The 22350-nt window shown below is 38.0% G+C and overlaps 1 protein-coding gene across 6 annotated transcripts in view; it reads left to right on the top strand.

The window, feature by feature from the left end:
• BARD1 (BRCA1 associated RING domain 1) overlaps positions 1-22350 on the top strand; it is an 84839-nt gene that overhangs the window by 55588 nt on the left and 6901 nt on the right. For 2 of the 6 annotated variants that reach the window (XM_034655126.1, XM_034655124.1), the window contains 4 exons: positions 4783-4915; positions 5463-5555; positions 16387-16484; positions 17535-19877. In XM_034655126.1, the coding sequence (XP_034511017.1) occupies positions 4783-4915; positions 5463-5555; positions 16387-16484; positions 17535-17867 (657 nt within the window). In that variant the 3' untranslated portion in view covers positions 17868-19877. Of the gene's footprint in view, positions 1-4779; positions 4916-5462; positions 5556-9212; positions 9307-16386; positions 16485-17534; positions 19878-22350 lie in introns of those variants that run through there. The other 4 variants (XM_034655125.1, XM_034655123.1, XR_004623616.1 and 1 more) reach the window with 3 other exon arrangements.

The following is a 22350-nucleotide window of genomic DNA, read 5'->3' as shown; positions in this document are numbered from 1 at the left end:
TTTTGTGTCTGTCAGGCAACAAACATGTTGAACAGGCAGGTAAGTCTGTAGCTTGGGAAAGAGCTATAAGCTAGAGAAAGTGGAAAGAATGCTTATTCCTTAGGAATTTATGATATAGTGGGGGAATAGAGATGTTAGAAAAGTTCATTACATACTGTAATAAATTTGTAATAGAAGCCATAAAAATGTATAGTAGATTTGTAGAGAAGGAAGAAGCTGACTTCAGGAGGGATCAGAAGCACTTCGCAGAGAAGGTGACAAAGAAGGCATGTAAACTCGTAAAGGTAAAAGCTTTAGCAAGGCGTCTAATAGAATGTTGTTGGCTGCAAATAACAAAACATTTACCCAAATGCCTAAAGGCCGTGTCTTATTTTACATAAAGATAATCTCAATATAAGAGAGCTTTCCTTGGTGAGTTCAGCCCTTAAATGGCTGCACCAGAGACCCAACTTCTTTCTGTCTTTCTGCATTGCCATCCTCAGCTTGATGGCTTTGTCCTCACTAATCTCCCCTCGGTGGTTACAGGATGATTGCCACAACTGTAGATGTGACAGTGTCCATTGTTAAAAGAAGGACGGAAACCTTTCCCAGAAGCCTTCCACTGGACTTCCCCATAATGTCTTATTGGTCAGAACTGGCCACACAGTTGGTGTTGACATACCTAGTGGTTGAAGACAGGGTCAGTCCTTGAAGAGTGGACATCTGTAAAAATTGGGGTTCTGTTAGTGTGGAGGAAGTGAGGCATGGATCCATTAGCATCGCCCCTCTGTGATCAGGCGTTCAAAGTGGGGATGGCAGTCCAAATCTAAGGAACAACAGCTCGAAGACAAGGAGGCATAAAGGACCTTCGAAATCTGAGAAACTAGATTTAGTGTGAGAGGAGCACAAGGTGTATTATTAGAGAGGAACCGGAGGTCAAGAGCGAGGTTGGGATCAGATTGTGAAAGGCATTGGATCCCCTGAGAAGGAGTTTAGACATTACTGCCCTACTCAGTGGGGCACTCTCAGTGCGTTTTACTGCAGAGGACAACTCGGAGTGGGCTGAGACCAAAGACGGGTGAGGAGGCTGTGAGGTGGACAGAGCTCTGATGAGAAAGGGTGGTGTGATGTGGGCAGGGAGGGAAGGAGAGGGGTGTGGTGGGCACATTGCAACTGCCCAGATAGGGGGAGATGAGAGGAAGGGATGAGTTGATGTCTGTGACCAGAGGTCCTGAGCTTGTCTAGTGAGGGCAGTGGCACAGTGGTTGATCCCATTGTTGATGAGGAAGTGACCTAAGGTACTTGAGGGGGTCATAGGTGCTGTCACAGGCTAGTTAGCTTTGTACTCTGAGAACTATCTCCTGCCTTCTTCTGGACATCAGCTGTGCAAGTGGGCACCAAGCTGGAATTTTGATAATGAACTGAAAGAGAAAGTAGAAACCAGTAGTTTCATTTTCTTAGTTTACAAATGAGAAAGCTGAAACTTAGTCTGGTTTGCTCATGGTTAAGGAACCATTACAAAAAAAGAAAAAAAAAAAGGTTTTTTTTTTTTTTTTTTTTAATGGATCAGTTAGAACTTGAATTTCTTGTATCTTAGGTCAGTACTCATTCAGTCCCACCATACTTAATATGGTAAAATAAATGAGCATTTATTTTATTCATTTGGACTTGAACTCCCCCCGCAGAACATAGAACTAAGAACTAAGTTGTCATTTGCCAATGATGCTTTTATGAAAAGCTGGAGGATTGTTTTAAATGTGTCAAAAATAAGGATGTCGTCATGGTATTCTTGGGGTGTGAAAATGGTACTGTCCTTCAAAGAAGAGGAAATTGGTTATCCTCCTCTCAATTCTACTGTCCAGTTACTGTTGTGTTTTTATTAAATGTAAGAAACCTATACTTTCCTCATGTCACATGGACATGGCCCGAGAGTATCATTATTTACTATCTTACTGGTAAATTTTTGGCTAAGGAAAAGCTAATGGGTAGAAGTCCTAAGTTGAAAGGGTTGTGTCTTTTCTGGAATTTGTCTTCCCCCAGCTGCTGCCAGACTCCCTTTCACTCACTCTTTTTCAGCCACATTGGGCTGCCTCACTGTTTCTTGAATCCACCAAACACACTCGATTTCTGGTCCTCCGCACTAGCTGTCCCCTCTGCCAGGAACGGTTGTGGGGACCTGAATGTACACAGGGCAGCCGACTCTGATGTAGTCCTGTCAGGGAGGGCTCTGTACTACTGTATCTCACACAGCAAACTCCCAGCGCTTCCTATCCTCCCAACCCAGCGTCATTTTCCTGTACCACTAATCCTCTGGCAAAATACATTTTTATTTTATTGGATTCCCCCCCCCATGTTGTTCTTACATGCCCATAGCCAAGTACCCAGATACCAACAGACCCAAGACTGTTTGAATTTTTATTTCTTAGATTTTATCTCCTAATCTCAGGGCCTTAAGGTAATGGCATGGGTATTGAGACATATTTATCTGTTCTATGCGAAACAGCAATGCAGGCATGATGACAAATGTGTTCATATATCTGACAAATATTTATTGGGTGTCTGCATATATCAGTCAGTGTTCTAGGCACTTGGGGATACTGTGATCTCTGCTAGGTTGGAACTTCAGTTTGAGAGTGAAGGTGGAGACACAGGGGGTGCCTGGGTGGCTCAGGCAGTTAAGCGTCTGCCTTCAGCTCAGGTCATGATCCCAGGGTCCTGGGATGGAGCTCCCTTGGTGGGCTCCCTGCTTAGTGGGGAGTCTGCTTCTCCCTCTCCCTCTTCTCCTCTCCCTGCTCGTGCTCTCTTACTCTCTCTCTCAGATAAAATGTTTTTTAAAAAGAGTTTGCTTAATGTCATTGTACATAGTAACTATTATCTGTAGAATCGGTATTGAACCCTTGGAATGTTTTCTGAACATCTTTTGAACCTCATGGTTCTAAGATCTCTGTTTATTTCAAACAAAATTCCTTGCCCACCCCTCACCTCCTGTTCCAAATCAAATGTGTGGCTTTGGTGGCTGTTTATTATTTTTTTTTCTTAATAGTATTCCTTAACTATGAGAAATTAGTGCCAGTTTCTTTTTTTTATTCAAATGTAGAAACTATGATAGGAAAACGCTTGACCCACTTTGGTGCTTTTCTGGGGTTGATGGAAATAGTATCATATGCTATATTTAGAATTGATATCTTTTCACTCTTGTATTTTGTGCAGAGAACTCATTTAGCTGAAGTGGAGTTATATAAATTGGAAAGTAATGTGTTGCGTTTAGAGCTATTTTTGTGGCACTTATTTGTATAACTTACAAATTTTGAGTTACTATTTTTTACTACTTAGTAATTGAATGATCCATAAAGTGTACTGCACTATTTTCATCTTAAGGAATATTTACAGTGTTTAGGTTAGACATGGTTACATCACCTTATAACTTAGTGAATGGGAAGATACATATAGAGAAATGGGATGTAAGTATATGTGAACTTGTCCAGTAAAACCTTTGCCGCTTGAACCTTAGATGAATAAGTAATTCAGGAAACTGAACTTTTAAGTGCTAAATATTGCCATTAAAAAGACCTTTTATAGAAATCTTTTAAAAAATCTTGTGTACATACTTGCTTATTAAGTAGTAGAATCCATTCAATAGATTTGAATGAATGAGCTCGGTGTAGCTAAACAGCTTAGATGTTACATTGTAGGGCATCAGACTGGATTATCGCTACTCTGATATGTGAAGTGAATATTTAAATACTAACTTTCTCAAATCTAGTTGCTGAACTGGACTGGTGATCATACCTTTAGTGTTTCACTTGCGTTCTTCAGAGCTTTTGAGAACCCAGAAAAATCCTCTGCATATAAAGTCACACACGTCAGAGGGCCCTATGTCTTGTATTTGAAAATTACAGTACTGTGTTTGGCTTTTTGTCTTCTAATACAGTGGTGTTGATTTGCTTTTTCTTTTCTTCTTTGCTGGGTCATTGTTTGTCTTTTATCGATTGGCTTGTGGCTAACTCTTATTCCAGTTGCATTTGTTAAGTTCTGTTGGCTGCTGTTAGAGGCATTATCTCATTGTTTCTTTGAATCTTTCACTTCTAATCTCAAATGCTATCCATTGGTGTCTTCTCTATTTTTGTTGTTTTTGTCTCCTGTAAGTTCTGTGTCTTTCTCTTCAAGTAAAAATATTGGTCGTTGTAAAAGCAATTCTTTCCTTTCCATGAGCTATGTTGAGTTATTACTGTTGGTGGATCTGATCTAACTTTTGTATTCTCTTGTCTGTTTTAATTTTCTCAGTTTTGATAGGTAGCTGTTTTGATGTTTAAGAGTTTGTTTTCGATTTTTGAGTTCAGTGCTGTTAGAAGCTTTAGTGTTCTTTGATTTTTCACATAATTTCAGTTTAAAATAAAAACACCAAACTGAGTTTTAACTTTAGGGGAATAAGTTAGTGGAGGGGAGATAGGGAATTTGATCATTTTAAGTGGGTGTTTTGGGTTACTTAAGGGGAAAAAAGACTTCTTGGAGACCAAATGAAGTTGTAAAATCCTACAGAGATCCAATTTAGAATCAAGGAAACAAGATGCCCTGGTTTGAGATTGCAATTCCAAATAGCATTTTATTGGGGAAAAATAAAGGACTAATAAAATGTATTGACCATTAAGGCTCTGAGTGACGATTTGGTGGAAATTGTGGGGAATTACCAGATAGAGGAAGATAAGTACTGAGACTCAAGCTTCTATCAAGTGCAAGTCAGTTAATATCTTTCTCTAGTCTTTAAATGATTTTAACACTGTGGTATCTCCCCTTTCTTAGCAGACGAGCACTGGTCCGCGTAGGGATGGACCTCTTGTGCTTATAGGCAGTGGGCTTTCTTCAGAACAACAAAAAATGCTCAGTGAGCTGGCAGCAATTCTTAAGGCTAAAAAATGTGCCGAATTTGACAATACAGGTGAGGAGTTTTATATACTTATTGTTGGTTCAAAAAGTTTTCAAATAGGTAATCCCTTTGTAGACCTCCCTTGATAATTTATATGTTTTAACCATTGGGGATTGGCAGTATACTTGGAATCTTGTAATACATTGAAAATGTGTTTATAGTTATAAACTACATACAGGCCTAATTTAGTTAGGAAATACGAAGTTTAAAGGTTTGCACAGTTTTTAGGACAGAACAGTGTGTCAGAAGGGCAAACTTACGAGTTCACTGGTGACAAATTGTGTACAGTGTAATGCTTTATTTCTTTAGTTATAATTTGAAAATAAAAGAAAAATATATACTTGCTAATGTGGCTTTAAGATACATGGTTTATGATCTTATTTTTCATGTTGTTGGCCAGGATGGAGAATAATGCTAAATTTACAAAGTCTTATATCTAAGTATAAAGATTGTTGCTTTTGAAGAAAATTCAGATTATGAAGCTCAGAACAACTGGTTATAATAGTTAAAGAATTATTTTGTTTTGTATCTCTGTTTCTCTTCTTTTTTTGTATTCTAGTAACTCATGTCATTGTTCCTGGGGATACAGCTCAAAGTACCCTAAAATGTATGCTTGGGATTCTCAGTGGATGTTGGATCTTAAAATTTGAATGTAAGTACTGGACTTGGGAGAACTACAAAATGAATTTAAGTTGACTAATTTCATTTTTTATGCTGCTCTATTGCCAATTATTTAAGGAACCTAATGTTAATTTTTTTTTTTTTAAAGCTCTGGTTAGTCACTGCATTTTGAAAAAGCTTATATATTAATGGTATCATTTAGATGTTCTTGATGTGTCCATAGAAGTGTTTTGAGTCTTTTTTTCTACACTATGAACTATTTTAATAAAGAGTAAATAGATTATATAGTAGACTTTGAGTGTTATGATATATTTAACTTAATAAACACGTTTTAAATATACTACCATGATGTGAAATAGTTTATAGCTTTCATTTATCATTTTTTTAGGGGTGGGGAAGGATGAGAGGGAGAGATAGAATCTTAAGCACGCTCCACGCCTAGCACGGAGCCCAACCTGGGCTCGATCTCACCACCCTAAGATCATGACCTGAACTGAAACCAAGAGTCAGATGCTTAACTGACTGAGCCACCCAGGCACCCCTCACTTGATGATTTCTAAAAACTGTATATGCTTTCTTAGCTGATCCAGTGTAATTTAGGAAACTGCTGAAGTTTAGACTCCCTTGGTACTACCTGATTTGGAGTGATTACACCAGCTGTTATCCACACCTCTGCTGAAGATGTTCCGTCCTCATCTGCTTCTTGTTGTTGGTCAAGCACCACCACTCTCAGAACTGCCTTTCACCTTCCCTGCTCTCACTTGTTGCTTTTCTTACCCTTGGCTTCACTTAGGACTTCAAACAAAAAGAAAGCTCATACAGGGTTATTTCTATTCTTCAATAGCTAAAGTATCTGCTTCGATACGATGGTTAAAATAGGACAGTGGGTATACCTGTTGAATAATGGCTGTAAAGGGGTCCACAGGGGTCCCGTGATGATGGGGCTGATTACCTTGATCCTAGCGGTGGTTATGTTACACAGGGCTGCACACATGATTAAATTGTGTAGATCTGCATGCATATGCACACTCACAGACCTGAGTGCATGTATAACTGATGAAATCTGCGTAAGCTCTATGGATTGTATCCGTGTCAAATTCTCGGTTTTGATATTGCGCTCTGAATGTGTGTAGGGAGTTAGATTGGACACTGGAGGAAGGGCGCATGGGACTTCCCTGCACATTTCTGCATATCCTCCTATGAATCTATAATTATTTTGGATTAAAAAGTTAAAAAATGATAGCAGGTATTTTTAATGGAACTTTGTTTTTAAGAAGATGGACCTGAGTTAGTTTTAAAAAACGTTATGGCTTTGTGCTTTGAAGGTTTTATGGTAGAAATGCTTGATTTATCAAGATCTTAATTGTGTTATTAATTCGATTTCCGGTTTGAAATTAATTTGGTTTGTAGAACAGTTTCCCTTTAGCAGTTGGTATTAAGTCCTTTTCAAATGCAGCTACCACTGTGCTCGTGTTGCCAGTCTCCACTGATGGGTCGGATCCAGCTAAGGCTGTGACCAGCACTATCACTCGTCTCTGCTCATCCATATCTGTGATTAGTCTGTCCTGGTTATGGCCAGTTGAAGAAGTATGCTAAGCAGTTGGACTGACTGACCATGTACATAGAAAAAGTTTCCCTTTCTACCTCACTTCTATTTTTGAACTTCTTTTCCCTTTTAAGTCTGTGGCAAGTCTCATTGGGCCTCAGTGTTTAAAACATTTGGTTTCATGATTGTAGATGCTGTTTTACTGCAGCTGCGCCAGAAGTTCTGCCAGTGGTTATAGGAAGGAACAGCTTTCCGTAATAACAAGGCCTTAACAGTAAAGAAGCCATGTGAGATTTTGAACATTAAGGCATTGCCAGTTTAAGTCTTGTTCTTGTGAATATGTTCAACTTGCATCTGGTTAAATATACAGGCTACATGATTCATTTCCATAAAATCTGCCTTCTTTAAGAAATGGAAGTTTTGTCATCTTCATGGCTTGGCCATGTCTTTTTTATAGAATCACGAAGGTCTCAGGCTGACTCAGTAGGGTGCTATTTGGTGATTCTTACAGTGGTGAGTAACACTCTCCAGTGTCGTAGTTCTGCAGGATAATGGATGTGTGGAATGTCTCTCTCTCTTTTTGTAAATTTTTAATTTTTTAAAAGATTTACTTATTTATTTATTAGAGAGAGAGAGCACAGGCAGGGGGAGCGGCAGAGAGGGAGAGGGAGAAGCAGGCTCCCTGTGGAGCAGGGAGCCCGATGTGGGGCTCAATACCAGGACCCTGGGATCGTGACCTGAGCCGAAGGCAGCTGCTTAACCAACTGAGCCACCCAGGCACCCTGCGTGGAATCCCTTATTTAGGGTTTTATTTATTTGAGAGAGAGAGAGCACAGTGGGGGGGGGTAGGGGGAGGGCCGAGGGGAGAGGGAGAAGCAGGGTCCCTGCTGAGCAGGAGCCTGACATGGGCTCGATCCCAGGACCCTGGGGATCATGACCTGAGCCGAAGGCAGATGCTTAACCAACTGAGCCACCCAGTGCCCTTGTTGCATGGAGTCTCTTACTAAAGTTCATATTCTTGTACTTTCTAACAAAGAGTCCAAAGAGAAATAGGGTCAGGGTTTGGGATAATTACTGTAAATAGTCCCTGGGTTTATCAAGAGAAGGCAAGAAACTGCAAATACCTTCTGTCCTAATACATATTTCTCATTACATTGTTTTTTGTGTCAGACACGTCATTTTTATTTTTTAAAATGTTCAAATCTATTCAAAACTCTCTGAAACAAACATGTATATTGAAGAAACATGACATGGACCAAAGCTTTCAAAATTAATTGTAAAGATTTATGACTTACTAAAACTGAGTCGTGTGGTTGAAGATACCCATTGGTTTGCTGGTAGACAAAATCTTTACTTGTTTAACTATATGGAAACTTCAGTATTATCTTTTCATGGGATTTTCCATAAACCAAGTAGATTCAAGAGGAAATTCTATCTAAATTTTTCTCTGTAGATAATTACCAAAATAATATAACAAATTAAACAAATTTAAACAAATTAACAAAATAGAATTATAACTACCTAAATTTAGCTATTGGAAATTTTCTGTTTAACCGTGTTTGTCTTAATTGGTGACCACCTCTTATTTTCCCGCATTATACATGTAGAGTATATGACAGCGTCACAGCGGAGATTCTGAGAATAGGCTTAGTTGTACTTGTTGTGCCAGCCATTTGTTCATCATATTTATTTTATAGCTGTTTTACAGAAATGGGAGATAACAGATAGGAAGATTCCTTTAAGATTAAACTTATGGCTGAGATCCTGCTTAAGTCCTGGTTCTGGTGCTAATTCCTCACATGCAGCTTAGAACCATCATCGTACAAGGGTGAATTTGGATAATTGAAGACATGACTAGAAAGAAAAAAACAGAAGATGCATAAATAAGTGATTTTTATTCACCTTCTACACTGTGAATACAGTGGGACTACATCCTAAAGATGTAAACTCGCCTTCAAAAAGAGGAAATATCTTTTATTGACCTATCCTTTTAGTACAGTGCTTTCAAAATTTCCTCTAGCCTGGCCTTTTTAAAAAAGAATTAATTCTGCCTCTTCACTTCTCATCTCAATGTGAAGAGGAGAGCAGATGGCTGTCATCTTTTCTTTAATAATCTCTCCCTCTTCCCCATTCTCCTCTAAGTTTAGCTGCCGGAGAAGTTTTGAAAGTCCTTAGCACCTGAGGGCATTGCCATGGGAGTGTGCCAGACGTTTTACACTGGACTGGTGTCTGTGAGGTGAGGAAGCACCAAGTAGGGTGTTTTTTTGTTTCTGTTTTAGTTGAGGAAGATGGAATCTAAAAGACAATCATTATACCATCATATTATAAATAACCTCACAATCAGGTTAACAGACTTACACTTTTCTATTAAAATTCGTTTCTTCCAATTTATTCTCTTCAGTAAAATAGAATAGAGTCTATTCAGTTCTATTTAAACTTTGCTAATTAAAAAAATATATATATATATACCAAAGCATTTCTATCAACTAAAATTGATAGGCAACTTCATGTTTATTGAAATCCTTCAAAGATACTGTAGGAATTATTTAAAAAAAAATAACATCTTTTGATCTAATAGTCCCACTTCTGAGGATTTGTCCTAAGCAAGAAATACAGAAGAAAGAAAAAAGTTACTTTCATTGTTATTTCCAGTAGTAGAACATAGGGGGAATAACCTTAAATCGAAAATAATTAAGAAAAGTTTAAATATAGTCTCTGAAAAAATTCATATCTTTATGTGACAAATATTAAGACTAAAAGTATTATAAAAAACAGGATTGTTGAAATTTTTAAAAAGCATAAAACAATTATATCTTCACTTTTAACATATAAATGTGTGTGGGGCGCCTGGGTGGCGCAGTCGATAAACGTCTGCCTTCAGCTCAGGGCGTGATCCTGGCGTTATAGGATTGAGCCCCACATCAGGCTCCTCTGCTATGAGCCTGCTTCTTCCTCTCGCACTCCCCCTGCCTGTGTTCCCTCTCTATCTCTGTCAAATAAATAAATAAAATCTTAAAAAAAAAACAAAAACAAAAAAAACATATAAATGCATGAATGCATACAGGCGAAGGACAGTCAAGAGAAAACATTGGTGGATTGATAGGCAGAGACCTGTTTGTGATGTTTTAAAAAACAATGTGTGTCTGGGGCACCTGGACGTCTCCAGTCCGTTAAACATCTGACTGTTGATTTCCGTTGAGCCCTGGCTCATGCCTCAGGCTCTGTGCCCCGTGTGGAGGCTGCTTGAGATTCTCTCTTTCCCACTCCCTTTTTCTGTCCCTCCTGCTACTCCCCCCACCACCGAAAAACACAAACAAAAAAACCCAATGTGTATCTTTTAAATGAAATCCAAGGCTGTAGGAAGAAATTCAGCTTCTCAAGTTCTCATGACAATTAGAAAGTTCATTTTCTTTTTCAACTTTCCGAAGATTAATTGGATACGTTAGGGCTTCAGTCTTAATCAGGGACATTAGCACCTGTGTGTGTGTATGTTGCTGCAGTCAGATACACCAGATCTTTTATACCAGTTCTGTAGACCTAGCAAGTACAGTCTGATGTGGTGTGATTGTCCTACCAGTCAAAACAGAAGTTCTTACATACTTATTTAAACTTTAAATATATGACTAAAGAACACCAAGTATGAGTTTTTTTGATTATTTTATTAAGAAAAAATTTTGGATGTTTGAAAAAAAAAGTTTAGTCTTTAATCACGGCTCTAAAAGGCAATTATTTGGGGGCACCTGGGTGACTCAATCAGGTAAGCAACTACCTTTGGCTCAGGTCATGATCTCAGGGTCCTGAGATCGAGTCCCACATCGGGCTCTCTGCTCAGCAGGAAGTCTGCTTTTTCTCCTCCCTGTGCTACTGCCCCTGCTTGTGCCCTCTTGCTCATGTTCTTTCTGTCTCTCTCAAACAAATAAAATCTTTAAAAAAAAATAAAAATAATAAATAAATCTTAAAAAAATAAAAGGGATTATTTTGATATTATTCATTATACGAGGTTTTAGAATTGATACCAAATTTTGCCTGATAAAATTGTATGATACAGCATGTAATATATATATCTAAGTATTTAAAGATATACTTATTTATTTCAGAGAGAGTGTGTGTGAGCCAGGGAATGGGCAGAGGGAGGGGGGAGAGAATCTCAAGCAGACTCTAGCTGAGCGCAGGGCCTGACGCAGGGCTTGATCTCATGACCCTGAGCCAAAACGAAGAGTCAAAACGCTCAACCGACTGAGCCACCGGGGTACCCTAATACAGCATGTAATCTATTTTTGTGGTAGAATTTGATCTGCTTCTCAATATGCATTAAGTAAAATAAATTCATACTGTCCTATGAAGAAATATGTTTTTATATATAAATATGTTTGTAATTGGAATACTAGCTTAAAAAGTAGCCAAAAATAACCAGTTGTTAAATGGTATTTATATAGAATTACAAAATCTAATGATCTGTGATAGCATTTTCTGTGATATCCCAAGTCTAGATATTTATGATGGCATGAGTAGAACATTCAGCTTTTATTTTATATTTTCAGCCTTCATTTCATTGTCCTTCCAGTCTGTACTGTGGCATTTCATAATATTGGGCTTATCTCTTCTTGTACCGGCCACTCAGGTTTTCAGAAATCACAGGGAGAGTGTAAGTTGTTTTTCCATTGTTTTTGTCACTGGTGTGAAAAGTTTCCGGTGATGATTTCCTTTTTTCTAAAGTTTAGTGATACCATAGGTTCTTTGCCTAAAAAGCTTGATAGAAAAGTATTTAAAAAATAAATTATTTGTACAACTTGGATATTCATTTTTAATAGAATCAGAGGGGCAATTCCTCAATGTCTGTTTTACTACTATGCTGTTATTTTGAGTTCCCTAAGTGCCTAGTTTGTATCTAATGATATTTATTACGACTTTTGATTTTGACATAGAATGATTATTTGATTCTGTATTTTGATTTTTTTTAGGATATTAGGTGTTGGCTGAGTGGTATATTCTGATTTTCAGTGTGTTTCAGTTATGGATAGCCAATAGCTTCAGAAAAGTAGCAGTTTTTAAACTACGGGTTTATTTACTGCTATAGGTTTTGAAGAAAGTGAGCAGATTCTGTGGCCTTCCATTTAAGGGTAGTTTCCCACTTTGGACATTTAATAGATCTCCATTTTAAAGCTTTATTCTGCCTTCATTGTATTTTATAATCATTTGTATGTAGCTGTGGATTTAGGAACCCTTTTTCCTACTCCTTCCCATTTCCATGATTTAAAATTAGATTTTTCTCTTCTAAAATTAGAAAAAGTGATTAAGCTTAGTATAGATTCACAAACATCATCTCATGAAAATACACATTCATTGATATATGCTTTGATGAGGTGTAGCCGGTAAGAGTGGCTACTAGAAATTTAGGATAAAGGAATACTTTTCCGTATAGTACAGAGTTCTTTTAAAAAAAATTATTGTGGCCCAGAATTCATAAGCTGCATTAGTATGCAAAGATCCCAGGCTTTGCTAAGGTAGCCAGAGCTACTTTTAATGACTTTGAGTTAAAGACTTTGAGTTAAGCAGTACTTGGGAATTGGGCTGCTTACCTATATATAAAAAAGTAATAAATCAGGGCCAAAGGAAAGCTTACCTGAAATGGTAGACATGATCAGGAATATATGTGGGCTAAAAGAATCTCTGAATTTTAATAAAAGAGGCAATTCATTCCTATATTTCTGCAAAATGATAGCTTCAGTCAAAATCTCAAAACATAATGGAACATATGGAAAGGAAGAAAGGATGTGAACTTTTTACAAAGATAGTGGCTCCACAGATTTTAACGTATATATCATTCTGGCATATGTAGAAATCTATGTTTACATAAATAACATCGGTTATTCATGTAAAGTCATTTTGGTTTGGAAATTATTAGCTGAAAAGCTAATAAGTGGTCTTGCCTATGCTTCTTATTTCTTCAAAAGAGAGGATAAGTATTCATCTTCCTGCTAACCTTTTTTAGTGTCAGATGATGGAATAATACCAACTTTATTTAAATATATAGTACAAACATAAAGCATTTTTTGGTTACGTTCTAAGAAGTGTCTTTTAGTTGGTGGAAAATGACCTATTTTTTAAATTTTGATGTATATGTAGAGAATAAGGATTACAGTATATATTGTACTTTGGATGATTTTATGTCAATGAATGTTAGGAAAGTTCTGATATTTTGTTTAACATGGAAGATAGGGTTAGGAATTCTTGCTGCAGTTTGCTTAACTTTCATTGAGTAAATAAAATCTTAAAATACCATCCACTTTGGTAATGTTTTGGCTGGTGGATTCTTCCATTTCATTGATGATGTTAATATATCACTATTTAGATTGCTGAAAGTTTATTTTAAAGTATCTTATTTTTTTTTTACTTGTTTAGTAAATTAAGTTAGTTGGTTTATCTCAAAAGAGATAAACTCAAAAGAGGTTCACTAGAAAATTGCTATGAATTGATATGTAATTATTGTAAATGTCAATGAGTAAATGTTGAGAAAGAATAACAATAAACTCATTGATTCACTAAAGACTAAGCCAGATACATTGTTCTCCCCACACCTCCTCTCCCAGGGTACTCACCAGTTTTTGCTCTTTGGTATGCTTTTTTGCTAATCTCTTAAATGAGGATCTTCCTATCTATTAAATGGTTCTGTGACTTACTGTAAGAGAGGTATAATATGTTAAATCTGAGTAGAGAATGCCTGACATTTCTTAGATGCTTTATTTTTTAATAAAATGAAGAATAAAGATTAAAAAGAATAAAGATTAAAACTGATCTAGGAGTTGGAAGTTATCTGAGTTCTTGCCTTTAGTTGTGTCACTGAGAAAACTGCCTAAATCTCTTAAGACCTAAGTTTCGGGGCACCTGGGTGGCTCAGTCCGTTAAGCGTCTGCTGTCAACTCCCGTCATAATCCCAGGGTCCTGGGTTGGAGCTGCAGGTCAGGCTCCTTGCTCAGTGGAGAGAGCCTGCTTCTCTCTCTCCCTCTCCTTCTGCCCCTCCCCTGCCCCTGCTTTTGCTCTCTCAAATAAATAAATACAATCTTCAAAAAAAGGACTTAAGTTTCTTTATCTGAATGAAGAGATTGGTTAGATGGAACATCAGGCGTTTCAAATTGGTAGTCTAAGGGCCAAAGCAGATAAAATTTATGTGGACGACTCAGTCCAGCATAACCGTTTAAGATTTGTGTGTTTATATATGGTGTCCGTTGTCCTGTTGGTTACAGTCTCCATGAGTTCCTGCCCCTTGACATCATGTTCCTTACATGTTTCCGTAATCTGTTTGGCCCCTGTAGGCATTCTAGTTGCAACCCTTGGACTAGATGTCACTCCTAATTTTCAAAAAATTCTTGATGTTTCCTGTGCTATGGCAGCAACTAACAGAACACTTAGTCTCCATTCAAGCATGTTACTAAAGACCTGCACACTGTTCCTTAGTTTTCAGGGAGAAAAATGCTTTATTTTCTTTCTTCTTGATAATGAAGTGGCACACAGAGAGAGTTGGCAGATTGTTGCTTAGAATAAGAGAATGTCAGAAGAATGTGTTCTTAATTCAACGCACTAATTAGAGCATCGGGTTTTTCTTTCTTACTCTATAGAAATTTATTGAACAGCTGCTGTAAAGCTGTAAATTTTAGGACTTGAGGCATATTCACACACTAGAAGCACTGTCGTCTTCCCATGGATCTGCCCTTGCTGCCCTGTCTGACTGCCAGATGCTACCCTTCACTCGTTCCCCTATTTGGTGACTGAAACTAATGCTAGCACACCGCCAGGGTCAATAGATACCATCATAATATGCTTTTTTGACAGTTTAAATATAATCAACCGAATGAATTTGTAAAATGGACATGCAGCAAGCATAAGCACAGCCCATTTCTGTAATGAAGACATTTGCTCTTCTTGTTACGGTAGTTACCATAGGAGTATTCGGTCCTTGGCTTTATATGCTGTCATGTTCATTCATCTAAAGATACTGGTATGAATGCTCTACAAGTGTCATCAGGAAAGGAGATTTAGGAAGGGGACTACATGCTTAAGTGATAGAGTAAAAATAATAATTTACATGTAAAATAATGAGTTTAAGGTAAGTCCGTGATTGAGCTAGATTGCTAATGTTTTTTTAGGTTGGTTTTTAATATTAGATACAGTGTATGATGCAATGTAAGCACACAGTGTATGATGCAATGTAAGTTTCTGGTATGTATGATACTTTGACCTACTCAAAAATATTGAGACTCATTTTCCATATATAGCACATATTTTAATGTTAGCTCCATTAGACTGTTTTTTATTCAGTGGACAATTACTAAAAATTATATTTTTAAAATGCAGTTTTTGTCACATGTAGAAACCCAACAGTTTTCATAGAACGATTGTATTTATGATAAGTTGGTGAGAATAGTAAGATTCAGAAATTCGGCATAACAAACTTGGCTAAATAGGATTTTTGAATTAAAAACATTGGAGGAAAGGGACACTAAAGCATAAGCAAAATTAAGAATCACATGATAGGGAATTATAGCCATCCCAAGGTGGAGTGTTGAATTTGAATATGCATTAACAGTCCCAAGTTAAGAAAAAATTCAATCCCTTGACAAAGCTCTGCTTTTGGAGAGACGGAGGATACAGTTGTTCAGATCTTCTGACTGTTCTGTATTAAGCAGTATCTTGGAATATGTCTGTTGAAGCAGCTCTAAAGCATTTGAAATATCTGTCAAGTCACCTCTAGCCTGGAGACTTCAGTTGTGTGCCTGTCAGATGGCAGACATGTCCCCAGCTCTGCTGACTGGTCAACAGGTGCTGTCGTGCCTCTGCTGGGTGGCCTTCTGAGCTAGGTGCTGTGGTGGAAGCACCTTCCTTACGGCAGAGTCTCACAGGAGGTTAGACACAGGACTCTGGAAACGAGCAGTGCAGGAGATCAGCCCTCAAGTTCAAATCACTGTGGGCTGAACTAAATGACGGACTTTTTATCCACCTTCCTTTTGGTAATTGCTACAAATAAAAATTTAGATTTTTGTAATTGCATGTGAAATAGCATATTGATTTAGGTTTTTCAGAAAAGAAACTAAAATTAAGTATTCAGTACACTTCAGTGCTCAGTTCTCTGAAGGAAAGATTTCTTACATTTTCTTTATATGGAAAACCATTTTTATTACATTTTGTTTTAACGTAAGTAAGGTTTCTATTTCTGTTTCAGAGCAATAGTTAAAACAACCGTGGAGAAGAAAAACCACCTAGGTAAATTACTTGTTTCAGTGAGAAAACAAGTACTCATTTTACCCTTGTTTTTTGTTAGGGGTGAAAGCATGTCTACAGAGAAAAGCATGTGAACAGGAGGAAAAATACGAGATTCCTGAAGGACCACAGCGAAGCAGGCTCAACAAGGAACAGCTGGTATTTGTCTTTTGATACTGCTTTCATTGGTCTTATAACTTAATAGTATCACCATCAGGAAAAACTTCTCTTGCCCTTTCAACAAGTACATGTGACTGATTAAAATTTTAATTGTGCTTGTTTCAAGCACTTGATTCTGAGAGATGACCGCAATGAGCAGTAAAATCCAGAAGGTGATGATTTCGTATTGTTAATGGATTGTTGGCATCTTGAACATTCCCATAAACCTTTCAGAATCTGCGGAAAGTCTCAGATACAGAGAGTAACTTGAAAGAAGACTTATGGCTGCTGCTCGGATTTAGTTCCCATATGTCTTTATTGCCACATATTGCAGTTTTAATGGCTATTATTCCATTATCCTATGTGTACATATATATTAGAAATGATGAAGAAAAATTTTCATAGAAGGCAATTGTGGAACTTTTTTTTTTCATAAAGTACAAAGAGGTGTGTTTCATTGCTAATTGGATACCTAGCCCTGGCTTCATAATGTATTGTACCCCAAGGAATATGTATCTGGAACCCTGGAGGCCACACTCCACCAGGGCTGCCCTCGAGACCGGAGGTTGGTCGCATACAGGGACCTGAGTAAGGATCCGCAGAAACGGATCCTCATGCAATCTTACTAAGTGTAGCCAGGTATCCCTGAACCACATTTCAGATACCCTAGGAGTTCGTGGGGCTTCATGTCCCACCAAATGTGAATAGCATCTGATAAAGGAAGTTTGATTTCTGTTTGCTTTTTAAAATGTGCATGTCTGTATATCAGAAACATAACACACACAGCACACCTAACACTTAAAATCTGAGGAGAGTGAAGTCCCTGAGATGGTGACTGAGTTTTAGGAGAAAAATTATAACTAGGAAACCTATAAATACATAAGTACTTTTCTTGACCCAAATAATATACTTGAAATACAGCTTAGCCCAGCACTTCATTTAAGCAGCTTCTTAACAGCTCATGACTATTTATCTTTATTCTCCTCATTCATATGCAGTGTTTTTAAATATTTTGATCTGCTTTTAACAAGCCTTTTCTTGTTATTTCAGTTGCCAAAGCTGTTTGATGGGTGCTACTTCTATTTTGGGGGAACCTTCAAACACCATCCAAAGGACAACCTTATTAAGCTTGTCGCTGCAGCTGGGGGCCAGGTCCTCAGTAGAAAGCCCAAGCCAGACAGTGACGTGACTCAGACCATCAATACGGTCGCGTACCACGCAAGACCCGATTCCGATCAGCGCTTCTGCACACAGTATATCATCTACGAAGATTTGTCTAATCGTCGCCCAGAGAGGGTTCGGCAGGGCAAAGTCTGGATGGCTCCTTCCAGCTGGTTTATCGATTGTGTGATGTCCTTTGAGTTGCTCCCTCTTGACAGCTGAATATTGCAACAGAGGAACGTTTCAGATTGAACTCACACGGTGTGAGAACCCAGCCATTGCACTGTTTTGATCATTCACATTTTTATAAATAGGTAGACTCATTCATACATATTTTTTCCTTGAATTCAAAACAAAACAAAACAAAACTTATGCCGGAATTGGAATTCATTCTGTGTTTACCATTTAGATGCTGAGATTGCTTTGAAGGATTTTTCTTTTTAAACTGGTGTATGTTTGGATTCATCATGTCTTTTTATTCATTTATCAACTATCAAAGATGAATGAGAGAGTATCAGAACCATTGGTTAAATATACAAGCAGTGTTGTTACTATCTCAGCCTTTTAATGTTCTTTGATGAAGACAATGCACGCAGGGCACCAGCAGAAGTACTTGCCATCCTTGGTAAACAGAATATTGTCAAATAAGTGAGTCTGGCTTTAGTGTCATAGAGTACTTGGTCTGAATGTACCACCAGGGGTGTTAAATTCTTCTGTCTACAGTTGTTTTCATCTTACGTTGTATTTAGTTTCTTACAATTTATGTGAATGTCAGTTTCTACGTTTTTATCCCTTCTTTTTATCTTAGGTATTCATCAAGAAATCATGATTTAAACCATAGCATTATTCTTTGGTGGTGAAAATCAGCATTGGACTTATGGTACATATTTTTATTGTATATGCTTGCTTATTGTTAATTATCAATTTGTGACTGTGTTTATCTACAGTATATGTATATATACGTACAGCGTTTTCTCTAACACATTTTAGTATCAATATTCCTTAGAAGGTCTCACCAGATTAGTAAATTGTCAATCAGATGTTAGTTAAATTAGAGGCCAGTCCTTTTTTCGGTAGACCTTGCTACATATTGCTAAAATAATTGTTTTTGAAGGTCTTCTTTTGCCAAGTTTTTAATTTTCCATTTTTAGATGGCTGTGGAGGCAGAAGTTGGGGATTATCTGATTAGAACAGATTTTGTGCAGGTGGTACAAAAGGCCATCACAATAAGTCTATAAAGGCAGGAGTGGAAAGGGCTCACTCCTCATACCACGACAGTCAAGGCTGCAGAGTCAGACACAGGACTCCTGAGCCTGGGGGTCCTGGGGAGGTTACTCTGATGGGAGTGTTCCTGTTTGTGAATGAATCGACAAGGTGGATTAGATCGTTTTAAAATATTTGTAAGAAGAATTCTTTAATAAGTCTTCCTAGAAACTGAATATACTTCTAATATGAAAGACATGGGAAGGGAGACACTGTGGGACCTGCCAGGTTTGGTCCCTCATGGGCTGGAGATTTGTTAAGCACTGGATGAGAATACTGGGAGTCTGGAGTGAATGAGCATAGTAAGATTAATTTATTTGTAAGTTTGAGATTCTGCTGATTATTTCAAAATGAATCTTAATGTAATTCCTTCCTTTACATGTCACTTCCGTATCAAGAAACACATTATGTAAACGCAGTGATACACTGTGAACCCTGACCTTCACAGATGCGTTAGTTCTGCAACCCTCTCCAACCAGTAATGTGTTTGTCCCACATTTCATTCTAATGGAGAATGATGAACACCATAGCACCAAGCAAATCTGAGGGGTTAGATAATGTCTGGATTAAATAATTTAGGACTCTCTGGGATTTTGGTTGTCATTTTTGATTTATAACTGACTTGTGGTCACTTTCTGTTGCCTCATCGGTCACATTCCTAAACAGGTTTGTGTCTGTTTTTCTGATTTGAATCCCTGTTTGTAAAACAACTTCGGAGGTTGCTGCCCACTCAACTTCATTCATTTTCTTGGTTTATCGCCCCTCCCTCTTTGTCATATTTTGTTCCCCACTGTTAAGCGGTTTTATTTTTGGTTCCTTTAAATATTTTGACGGCAGTTGGTTGATGTTAAGCTCTTGAACTTTGTAATTCCTGTGTAGATACACTTGTAACTGTTTTCATTTTTTAATCACAGAGTCAAGCTTCCTTTTTCTTGACTATAAATCATTAAAGTTATTTGTGTTTCTGTATTTCTATGTCTTCCTATAGAAGTAGTTTACTTATTCTGGGCTGTTGAAGAGTGAGACTCAGTAAGTCCTGGAAGGAAACCTTTGAGCCAACAAAAGCTTACCTTTTGGAACACTTAACACATTCTAGTTAATTTTGGTTAGAAATATTTCTAAACTGTATTAGATACCTTATTACCTTAAATAACTCTGTCTGTTAAAATACGGTGTAACCTTGATAGTTTGGAATCATCATTAAGAGGGTCAGTGATCACACAGTGATTCCTTCATGGTTCCATTAAAGCCAGGGGATCAGCAGCGTGTCCACAGTATCACACGCGGCTGCTTTCTGCTTCTGCCTGCGTTTTGTAGCTTCTTCCCTTGGAAGCCACTACCTTGTGGCTACTTTTCTATTTCCTTTTAAAAAAAAATTTTTTTTAAAGATTTTATTTATTTGTTTGAGAGAGAGCATGAGCAGGGGAAGCAGCAGAGGGAGAGGGAGAAGCAGACTCCCCGCTGAGCAGAAAACCTGATGTGGGGCTCGATCCCAGGACCCTGAAATCATGACCTGAGCCAAAGGCAGGCACTTAACTGACTGAGCCACCTAGGCACCCCCTACTTACCTATCTCCATTTATATTTTACCCTATCTAATTATTTGTTTTTCTTTTGACTTGCTAAGGAAAGAAAACTAGGCAGGAACCATATTAGAATTATGAGTGAAATGAGGATAAATCAGCAATGTGTGAGGATTTTGGTGATTCACCTAGCAGATACTTAGATTTTTGTAGAAAAGATTTACCATTTATTCCACCTGTCTTGATTTCTTTTGAGCCTGCTTTGTGAATTTGGTGGTTAAGTGACCTCTGTATAGGTGAAGATTATCTTTTGGGAGGTTTGATGTTTTTGTGGGAATAAGATGCAGAGAGGGGCAGTCACATTACACATTAGCTGTAATTACCTCCTTGGGTTGGGGCAGAAAAAGAGTCCGTTGTGATCTGAAGGTTCGTGGACCTTATCACAGCTACAAATGTGTATTCTTTTTTTTTTTTTTTTAAAGATTTTATTTATTTATTTGACAGAGATAGAGACAGCCAGCGAGAGAGGGAACACAAGCAGGGGGAGTGGGAGAGGAAGAAGCAGGCTCATAGCAGAGGAGCCCGATGTGGGGCCCGATCCCACAACGCCGGGATCACGCCCTGAGCCGAAGACAGACACTTAACCTCTGTGCCACCCAGGCGCCCCTACAAATGTGTATTCTGTTCTCTAACCAGAACACAAAATGGCAGGAAATCGTGCTTATTTTATTTAATAACTGTAAGCCACTATTTTGTTGGAACTACAAATTGTGGACTTAATGTATGATCACCTAATAATTGAAAACTAAGCAGTTCTAATTTTTTTCAGTCAATAATACTATTATGTATGTACCTAATACATACTATCTTATGAATTAAGGACTGTTGATTATGTAGCTTTCTAGGGCATACTACACCATTTTGTTATTAGAAGAGCAATGTGGGGGAAGTTGAAGGCAGTAGGCCTTTTGGACCCTGACTTGGCTTAAAAGGTTGAAGACTAACTCCCCAGACCTGAAGAGGACTTTGGCTCCAGTGCTCCTGTGGGCCTGTGTAGGTCACTTCCAGAAGGCCAGTAAGTCTACTGTCAGGCTTAGAGATTGGATTATAGATATGGGGGTGGGGCTGGGGCATGACTCCTGTGCAGGCTTTGGATCAGTTGGACTTGGGTTTGTTTATCATCTCTACTAGTTTTGCTAACCTGTGTCTGCAGTTATAAAGTGGGAGTCTAAATACTCTCATCTGACATGGGTGTAAAGATGGACAAAAGCTTTGACAGCCTTGTTTGGGCATTTACAGGATTACCTTCCAAAACCTTGGTGAGCAATGTGGATCAGAGACCTCTCTAAAAGCAGCTCATTAAAAGGTGACTTGTGGTAGCGAGCTCATTTCTGTCCTGAATCATCCTGGCTGTTGTCCCCAGCCGCTGCTCAGCTACTGGCTGTCCTGTCTTTACTTTGTTGGCTTAGTTTTTTTTTTTTTTTCCCCTTTTTTAAAAAATTCAGTTAACATATAATGTATTACTGGTTTTAGAGGGACAGGTCTGATTCACCAGTCTCATACAATACCCAGTGCTCATTACATCACATCCCCTCCAAAATGTCCATCACCCAGTTAACTCATCCCTCCACCTCCCTCCCCTCCAGCAACCCTCAGTTTGTTTCCTATGATTAAGAGTCTCTTGTGGTTTGTCTAGCTCTCTGCTTTTGTCTTGTTTTTTTTCCTCTCTCCTGCTATGATCTTCTGTTTTGTTCCTTAAATCCACATATCAGTGAGATCATGTGATAATTGTCTTTCTCTGTCTTATTTCGCTTAGTGTAATACACTCTAGTTCCATCTACGTCATTGCAAATGGCAAGATTTCATATTTTTTGATGGCTGTGTAATATTCCATTCTGTATATATATATATATATATATA

This window comes from Ailuropoda melanoleuca, chromosome 2 (assembly GCF_002007445.2).
Source record: "Ailuropoda melanoleuca isolate Jingjing chromosome 2, ASM200744v2, whole genome shotgun sequence".
NCBI lineage: Eukaryota > Metazoa > Chordata > Mammalia > Carnivora > Ursidae > Ailuropoda > Ailuropoda melanoleuca.
This window is presented reverse-complemented; position numbering and strand designations above follow the sequence as displayed.